Source organism: Echiichthys vipera (genome assembly GCF_963691815.1).
Source record: "Echiichthys vipera genome assembly, chromosome: 14".
Classification (NCBI taxonomy): Eukaryota; Metazoa; Chordata; class Actinopteri; order Perciformes; family Trachinidae; genus Echiichthys; species Echiichthys vipera.
Window position 1 is genome coordinate 7412098 of NC_139839.1, and position 8379 is coordinate 7420476.

At 40.1% G+C, this 8379-nt stretch overlaps 1 protein-coding gene across 2 annotated transcripts; it reads right to left on the minus strand.

The window, feature by feature from the left end:
• Nucleotides 1-1583: 1583 nt before the first annotated feature.
• On the minus strand, nt 1584-8150 carry LOC310956991 (15-hydroxyprostaglandin dehydrogenase [NAD(+)]). Of its 2 annotated transcripts, none has more exons than XM_083927385.1 (7): nt 8014-8150; nt 6586-6709; nt 4942-5048; nt 4485-4581; nt 4000-4076; nt 2523-2680; nt 1584-2249 (listed from the first exon to the last, which is right to left on the minus strand). In XM_083927385.1, exons 1-7 carry the CDS (start codon nt 8104-8106, stop codon nt 2219-2221), a joined length of 687 nt encoding a protein of 228 aa, XP_083783511.1. In that variant the 5' UTR covers nt 8107-8150; the 3' UTR covers nt 1584-2218. The 2 variants fall into 2 exon arrangements, with proteins under 2 accessions (XP_083783511.1, XP_083783510.1); XM_083927384.1 differs by having other exon boundaries at nt 1584-2263.
• Nucleotides 8151-8379: the final 229 nt, after the last annotated feature.

An 8379-nucleotide genomic window follows, 5' to 3' on the forward strand; every position in this document is an offset into this window, starting at 1 on the left:
AGCACACAGAGACTGGATTTTCTCCCGTATACGACGTTTAACCGCGACTCTGTCGACTAACAAGAAAGTCTCACTGCTCAAACGTAAGTGTGGCTCATTTTTATAGCACCATAAAAGAAACAACCTCAGTTGTTTACATGGGCAAACTGTTGTTGTAATAGTTAGCATTGACAGGTTCAAACTCTCTTGTCAACGTTAGCTAAGTTAAGATAACGTCATCTATAACGGTACAATACACTTATCCAAAATCCTGCTTTCTTTGTCTTTTCTGTTTTGTTTTTATACAATTACAATTATATTAAGACTCAGGCCCTCTGTGCTATATTTTTTGAAGTTAATTTTGTCATTGTGAATATTTTCTACAGTCGTGATTCTCATTTGTTACATTTTATAATGGGTAAATATTGTTACGGTCCTTCTATCTATTAACAATCATATTAGGAGTTTTATGAGAGTGACTAAAAAATAATCAACAGGAGAAAAGAACTCCCCGTCGGGGAATCGAACCCCGGTCTTCCGCGTGACAGGCGGAGATACTGTCCACTATACTAACGAGGAAGGCGAGTGAGCTCCAGACCATGTGACCTTTTCAGCCAATCAGTGAGCGGGGGGAAATCATTTTTCTTCCGGTCCAGTTACTGTGTTAAAGCGATACTCAAACACTAGATGGCTTTTTCGACCAATCAGTGAGCGGGGGGAAATCATTTTTCTCCCAGTCCAGTTACTGTGTTAAAGCGATACTCAAACAGGTCACTAGATGGCACATACAGACCCCTCGTGGCACTGCAGTGACCCCTAGTCATCCCTTTGGCCTTCATCTGGGTTTCACTCACCTAAGCGTGGCTTGCCATCTTGCAAAGTAACTAGGAGAGCTTCCACATATATCAAGTGTTTATCATTTATTCTGTACTTTGATCTCAGTGTGGGTCCGCAACAAACTGAAATTGGGCTGTAAATGCGCTGAAAATGTTTTACTTGAAGGTAAGCCATAATGTTTTATCAAAGAGTAGCTGTTGGATGCATAGATGTACTTAATTGTAAAAGGTTTACTGTAATGCAACATGCAAAAACATCAGATTAAGGGTTCATACTTTTATGTTTTGCATCATATCATTACAATGCAGGTTTGGCACTTGTTAATGGCTTAGATATGAGTTAGACTCCTTATCACTCATTACTAATTATGACATATATAAAAGTGATAATCCAACTTTGTGTCTATGCCCATTGAAGCAAAGAAAAGCATGCGTGTGTATCTGATGGTCCTTAACCTGTTACTCTCCTGGATATGAATGAAACTGGAGGGAAAAGTGTAAATGAAGCACCTGAGAAACAGTACAGCAACAGAGAACAACAGGTCCTCAACTGTAATGTTGAGTCAGAAGAGCAAATTAAAGGTGTAACACAAACACACACCTGGATAAAGTGTTGATGATGACCCCTCCCCGACCTCCAGTCGACTTGTTCATGTGCTCCAGATGTGCTTGTTCCATGTCTGTCTAATTTCTACCCCCCTACTCCTGGCCCTCTTTCTCGGATCACACCAGTTTTCAAGCGTTTCAAGAGTCAATGAATTTAGACCGTTGGGTGCTGCATTTTATTCCATATCTGTAAACAGTACAAAGATGCATCCGAAGAAAAGCATGAATGTCTGTACATAATAATCTGTACAGGTAACCCTCCTGGACAAAAATGAAACTGCAGGGAAGAGTTTGAAGGGAGCACATGCACTGATAAGGCTTGGCAAAAGACTCTCTACGCTCTCATTCATCCATCATCGTTCTCTCTCCCGCGCTCTCCAGCTTCTACTCCATCAGCTGACTGTGACTCATGTTAAAACAACCAGATTTTGTCACGGTCTCCCTAAGCCTATTATATCGTTTCTGCCAAACTTTAAATCTGTTCTCCTCTCGTCTGCTGTCAGTTGTCATTTCAGTACAATGCAGTGCATATACATCAAGATGGGGTCTCTATACAATTCACTTTATTTGGACCATTTCATTTATTTATTCTTCACTCTAGATATTTCAGCCAAAATCATTTGTCTGCTGTTCACAAAGGCACTTGAGGCGTTAAGTTTTTATTTTTGCACATTCAACAAACATTGCCCTTTTGATAATAAGATCCAGGACTGTTCTGGTTGTTCTAGATGAATGAAGGAAAAGGCGCAAACGTCCTTCCTGTAGGTAACACCAGGAGGGCCTCTCCATTCTTCGTCTCATCTGTCACCAGCTCCCGGACGGCATCTGCTACATCAGAAATACTGAGATAAAAAAGGTACAGTGACTTCAATTAATATGCATGTACACAGTATCACACGTGGTCATGATAATGTCCTTTAACACGATGGAAGTGGGGTCTAAAAAATATATTTTTGTACTGAGTGGAAGTCTACGTCGCAGCATCTTTACCAGCCAAACAAACATTTAAAAAAAAAAGATTTAATGGAGCGTAGATAGAAAATAAAGGATTTTATGAGGCTAAATACCAACGTTAACAAGAAGACACAAGCAAAGACTTACGATACAATCCCGAGCTTTTCCACTAGCTTCTGGGTAGTATCAGCCAGGTGGGAGAATTGACCCAGTTTGGCTGGAATAGTGGCGAAAAGGTCCGTTTGGACGAAACCTGGGCAAAGGGCGTTGATCCGTATACCGTAACCTGATAGGGTAGAGACGGCCTAGTAAAAGAAACACATTCACATCACATAATTAAGCTTCAAGTGTCCAGAGCACAATGTATAATACAAACACATCTCTCTCTTGCATTATAGCAATTTAAATATTAAACGGCCAAACACAGCCTTCCTGTACTCGAACCAATTTGAGGACAATCACTCATATTCTCGTTTGTAGCAGTATAAGGTAGCTAGCTTGTGATCCAAACATGTCAGTGACCTATAGGCATAGTTTACAGTTATCACTATCACGTGCACTTTGACTATACATGCCCTTGAATAACATGTTAAGTGACTTCTTCATCCTTTTTTCCTATGTAGTGCCTATAGGAACTAATGATACCCTTTTGAAATAGTCGCTTTTTTTGTTTTACAGCAGGAAATGATAATACATGAAAATAAAAATAAAAATCGAGTGGGATTTACACATTTCTCCTTTTTTTCAAAATTTCTGAAACTTAATAAAAAACATGGGGGTTGGAAAAGTGATTAGTCCCCAGCTTTAATACTTTGTGGAGGCACATTTTGCTTTAATTGCAGCCATCAGACTGTTTGGATCTGTCTCTACCAGCTTTGTGCAACTAGATTGGGAAATATTTCCCCATTCTTCCTGCAGAACTGTTCAAGTTCAGTCAAATTCTGGTGAGTGGCAATGGACTGCACTCTTCAGGTCCATCCTCAGGGCTCTGACTAGGCCACTCTAGGACATTCACCTTCCTGTCCTTTAGCCACTGTGTTGTTTTATGGAGGTGTGTTTTGGGTCGTTGTCATGCTGGACATGTGGTCTGGGTGGTGCCATATGCCTTCCACTTCTGGACAATACTCTGAACTGTACTGAGAGGGAAAGTTAAAGCCACTGAAATGTTTTTATATCCTTCTCCTAACTTGTGCCTATCCACAACTTTACCCCAGAGCTCTTTTGAAAGCATCTTTCCAACCATGGTGAATTACTTGTGTTGCCTTGCACTACTAGGAGTGCAATCCTCAAGGAACAGCTGATTTTATTCTGAAGTAAAATCAAGAGCACCACAATTGATGGTGAGGTCAGGCGGAGGCCGGTTAACCTGGTGTGTAATTTGGAAGGGGAATGGTTATACCTGAGAATGTGTATCATGGTTATTCTAAAGGGACTCATCTCTTTTCCAACACTGTTATTCTGATTTTTCATTTTTTTATTCATTTTCAGAAATGGTGAAAAAAAAAAAAATCACTTGAATTTTTTTTAATTTTTTATGTATTATCATTTCCGGGTGTAAAACAAAAAAGTGACTATATCAAAAGGGTATCATGACTTTCTATAGACACTGTAAAACCATCCTTACCGCCATGGCTCGAGTGAAGCCGATCACTCCGTGCTTAGAAGCTGTATAGACGGGACAGCTTGGCAGAGGGCCGAGACCTGCAGGATGTGGGTTTATATCAGTGGATTAAAGGGTTGAATCCTGACTAATAGGGATGCACAAACTTCATTATTGTCCCTGATTTTAATGCAACAATGTTGGAGCAATAATGAACTTTATAGCACCTTTCAAAGCAGGAATGGAACTAAAAGTGTATCACAGTAAGGGACTCACAGGATGTAACTAGACATAGAATAAACATAAAAACCGCAAATTCATAATTCGTGCAATATAACAAGGGAAATAAAACTTAACACTTGATGATAATAGTGAACTAGAATTACTGCAGTTGTTCGGCTTTCCAGATTTACATAATATATGTAGTAAGTCTGTATTATTTTTTCTGCAGGGATGCAAAAATTATGTTTTCTTTTGATGGAAATCACACAAACAGGTGTGGGCTTTACCTGCCATGGATGCTGTGTTGACGATGACCCCTCCTCGACCTCCACTCAACTTGCTCATGTGCTCCAAAGCCCGGTAAGTCCCCTTGATGACACTCGTCTACAACACACAATACTAACTGTTGATGTCGCTGTTGACGTGCAGAAATCGTTTAATTTCTGTCCATTATTATTGCGTTTCCTTTGTGTACCAAATATTGTGAAATGAAACAGAGGAAGATGAATGTGAAAGTGGCTAAATGTAACTGGTTGGTTGCCTAATAATTGATTCCCGTTGTCTAACTGCTGCAAAGAAAGATATGTATTTCTGTTGGAGGTGGATTAAACAGTAATTCATGAAACACTGCATTGATATGTGTTGTGGTGTCACTTCCTGTGTGGGAGGGGTGCAGCCGGGCTCAAGTAGCCTAACATATGATCCCAAACAGATGCAGTCTGATACTCTCTCTCTACGTCTTACGAGGTTTATGGAGACGGTTTTCTCATACATGGTCTCATCCAAGATGCCGGCGTTGTTGCACAGGATGTCTATTCCTCCAAAGGTTTCTGCGGTTTTCTGAAACGCAGCTTGAGAGCAGAAAAAGAAACATTCATTTTTATTCCATAACCAGGTTAAGCTCTTCCCCTTATACGGCCTACTCACCAGAAAATGAAGCAGCAACTATTTGGATAATCCATAAATTATATAAACCATTTTTTGAGAAGAAAATCCACTGAGTCTAGCTTCTCACATGTGAATATATTAGGTTTCTCCCCCTCTTCTGATAGTAAACTGAATTATCTGTGGGCTCTCTGACGGTTAGACGCTGGATGGTAAATGGACTTATTAAGCACCTTTCTAGTCTTCTGTCTACTCAAGGCGCTTTCACACTAACATGACACTTGACATAATTATCACATTATTATCACATCACAACAGACATTTATACTGATGGCCCTGCCCATTATGTAATACAATCTAACCATACAGACCGCATTGACACACCCATGTGCAGCACAGGGAGCAATTTGGGGTTCAGTGTCTGGACATGCGACCAGAGGACCCGGGGATCAAACCTGAGGACGACCCGCTCTATTTCTGAGCCCCAGTCGCACAAAACCTGACATTTTATAGATCAAATAATTAGAAGAAAATTGTAAGGCTTCCTCACTAAAATAACATTAGTTGCATGAAATCATGATTGTTACTATAATATACTTCTGAAATGTATGTCGCCCTGTCCCTTCAGGATGTGTGATCAGTTAATATTTATTTAATTAAAATGAAGTTATTTTAGACTAACTTTCTTTCTTCAGCTTTCTTTGTCATATACATACATTAGCAGTGCATTCAGCAACAAGGCATCATTCGGATGAAATATAACTGTAATATAATCTACCACATAAACGACATAAGAGCTCTACACACGGTGCAATGGGTTGCAATCTTGTGTTATTTCTGCAAGTGACACAATAGGCACATGAGTCAATAAAATATTTCAAATAATAATAATAATAAAGTTGTCTATCTATTGTTTCTACAGGTAATATTTCATCACCACTGTTTCCAAGTCGCTGTTTCTGATGTTGCTGTTTGCTCATGGGGGCATTGCTTAGTCTCTATAAATCAAATACTGTGGTCTTGACCTGCTCTATATATGAAAAGTATCCAGAGATAACTTCTTTTATGATTTGATACTTCAAATAAAATGGATGAATTCTAGGTACTCGCATGATTCTTGCTATTTTTGGGTGTTATATTCATAGTTCTTCTCCCTATTAGTCACATGAACATTTCACATCTCAGGAACTTATTTTCCCACGCTCTTAACTGTAATTAATGTGACTGCACAACCTCAAACTAATCTGGGGCGTGGTTATTGACCTGGGTTTAAATGCCATCGGTCTGAGCTGAGTTTGTGAACGTCCTGTATCTGATAACTGGAACAAAACAAATCCCAAAACACTGCGAGGTGGTGGAATTACTGGCGTCATTCAGGCATGTTTTAGTTCAGAAAGTGAGTCTCCAGCTGTTTTCCTCTCTTCGGTGCCTCCCCCACGTCCTTTATTTAGCAAGCGTGAGTGTGTGTGTGTGTGCGTGTGTGTGCCTGTGCGTGTGCCTTACCTTTTATCTCCTCCTCTGATTCAACATTACAGTTCAGGAACAAAGTCCTTCCCTTTCCATACTGTTTGTCGAGGACTTCTACTAAACTCTTTCCTGCACTTTCATTCACATCCAGGAGAGCTACCTGTGCAGGGGAAGGACAAGCAGATATAGGCCCGCAATCAGTTTATTAGGTACACATAACGTGCAGTCCTGAAATAAATCCCTCCACTCCTTCATGAAGGTTAAAATATTCAGTTGGTGTTGAAACAGGGTTTTTGTTGTTATTTTGGAGGTTGTAGTTTGTGTTGCAGTTCAAATCTCAAGTTGAATTGCTCAATTTCAATGATGTCAATGAAGAATTAAGCATGTAGCAGAACTAGATATGACTCATTTTGGATTTGCATTGTACATAGCTTGCAATATTCCAGTATTGGCAGGTTGTTTTTGTTACTTATAATAAGAATACTACTACAAATAATAATAATAATAAACATTTAAAGTAGGGGTCGACCGGTATGGATTATTAATGGCCGATGCAGATACCGATTTTTTTTCCTCTCAGCCTTACCCGATGATCGATACAGACTCACGATGTTCTTGAGCCGATATTTGGAGCCGATACGACTTTTGCTCCCTCAATTTACATCGTAAAAATTACACAATGGTGATAAGAAATGCTACGGGTCTTTAAAAAAAGGAACATTTATGGAATTTATAAAAGGTGTCTCCAGTAACATGGAGCTGCCTGTAGACGCCTGTCTGTAAATAATGCTGGGGGAAAAATATAGGTGAATGCAGCAGCCCGCATCGGCCGATAACGGTACACCTGAAAATACATGCAAATATCGACCTGCCGATGTATCGGTCTATCACTAATTTAAAGACTAGAACTTCAAACAAATGTAAAGTTTGAAAAGATTACTCTATTCCAGGGGGTGGGCAATTCCGGTCCTGGAGGGCCACTGTCCTGCATGTTTTAGGTTTTTCCCTACCCTGACACACCTGAGTCTAACAATGATCAAGCAGAGAGAAACCTACAACATGCAGGACAATGGCTCTACAGGACAGGAATTGCCAACCCCTGCTCTATTCAGTTAGTAGTCTACAATAAATATGATCTACCAGTAGGCTACTTTAAAAGGGAATTTAAGTAGAGTATTTGAGTGAATGTAGTCCAACTTTGTAAGATAAAATGAGATTAGATAGGCCAAGTCCTTTTTTTGTCTCACAAATGATACATTGACATTGCTGCAGCAGCAAAGTGCATGCAAGATATGCAACAAAAAACAAATAGTATAACACAGTTAACAATGCACAACCAGGTGTAAGAGTGCAGAGTGCAGCTTTGTGGTTATTCTCACCACTGTACACACTATCAGAAACCTAGCCCTAAGCTATAACAATTCCCTTTTGCAGACTTTGCGTAATAACAGAGACCAACGTTACCGTGGCTCCGTTCTCCAGCAGCATCTCCGTCATCGCTCTCCCTATCCCCATCGCTGCTCCTGTCACGACTGCGATTTTACCATTTAATGCCATTTTGTGCCGTACGCAGAGAGGGAGAGAAGCGCTCAGCTGGAGGATCTCAGTGGGAAGGAAATGTAAAGGATTAATCCAAAGTGAGTGTTCTTTATCTGGCACCGCCCATTATCGGGAGAACATACCCATCGTGTTGAAACATGCGGGCAAATTACGACATAAAATAGGTCCGGGAAGGCTAAAAGTCATGCAAGTTTCAATTGATCTTCACCAGCAGGTTATTGGCCTGAGTTTGGAATCACGTAGGAGTTGTTTTTTCATTATAAACAGCGT

Coding starts and splice junctions, on each gene's coding strand:
- LOC310956991 (XM_083927384.1), bottom strand. CDS start 8,106: ATGGCATTAAATGGTAAAATCGCAGTCGTGACAGGAGCAGCGATGGGG. Junction 4,582..4,941: donor AAACCGTCTCCATAAACCTC/GTAAGACGTAGA, acceptor TGTGTGTTGTAG/ACGAGTGTCATCAAGGGGAC. Junction 4,077..4,484: donor CAACACAGCATCCATGGCAG/GTAAAGCCCACA, acceptor CACATCCTGCAG/GTCTCGGCCCTCTGCCAAGC.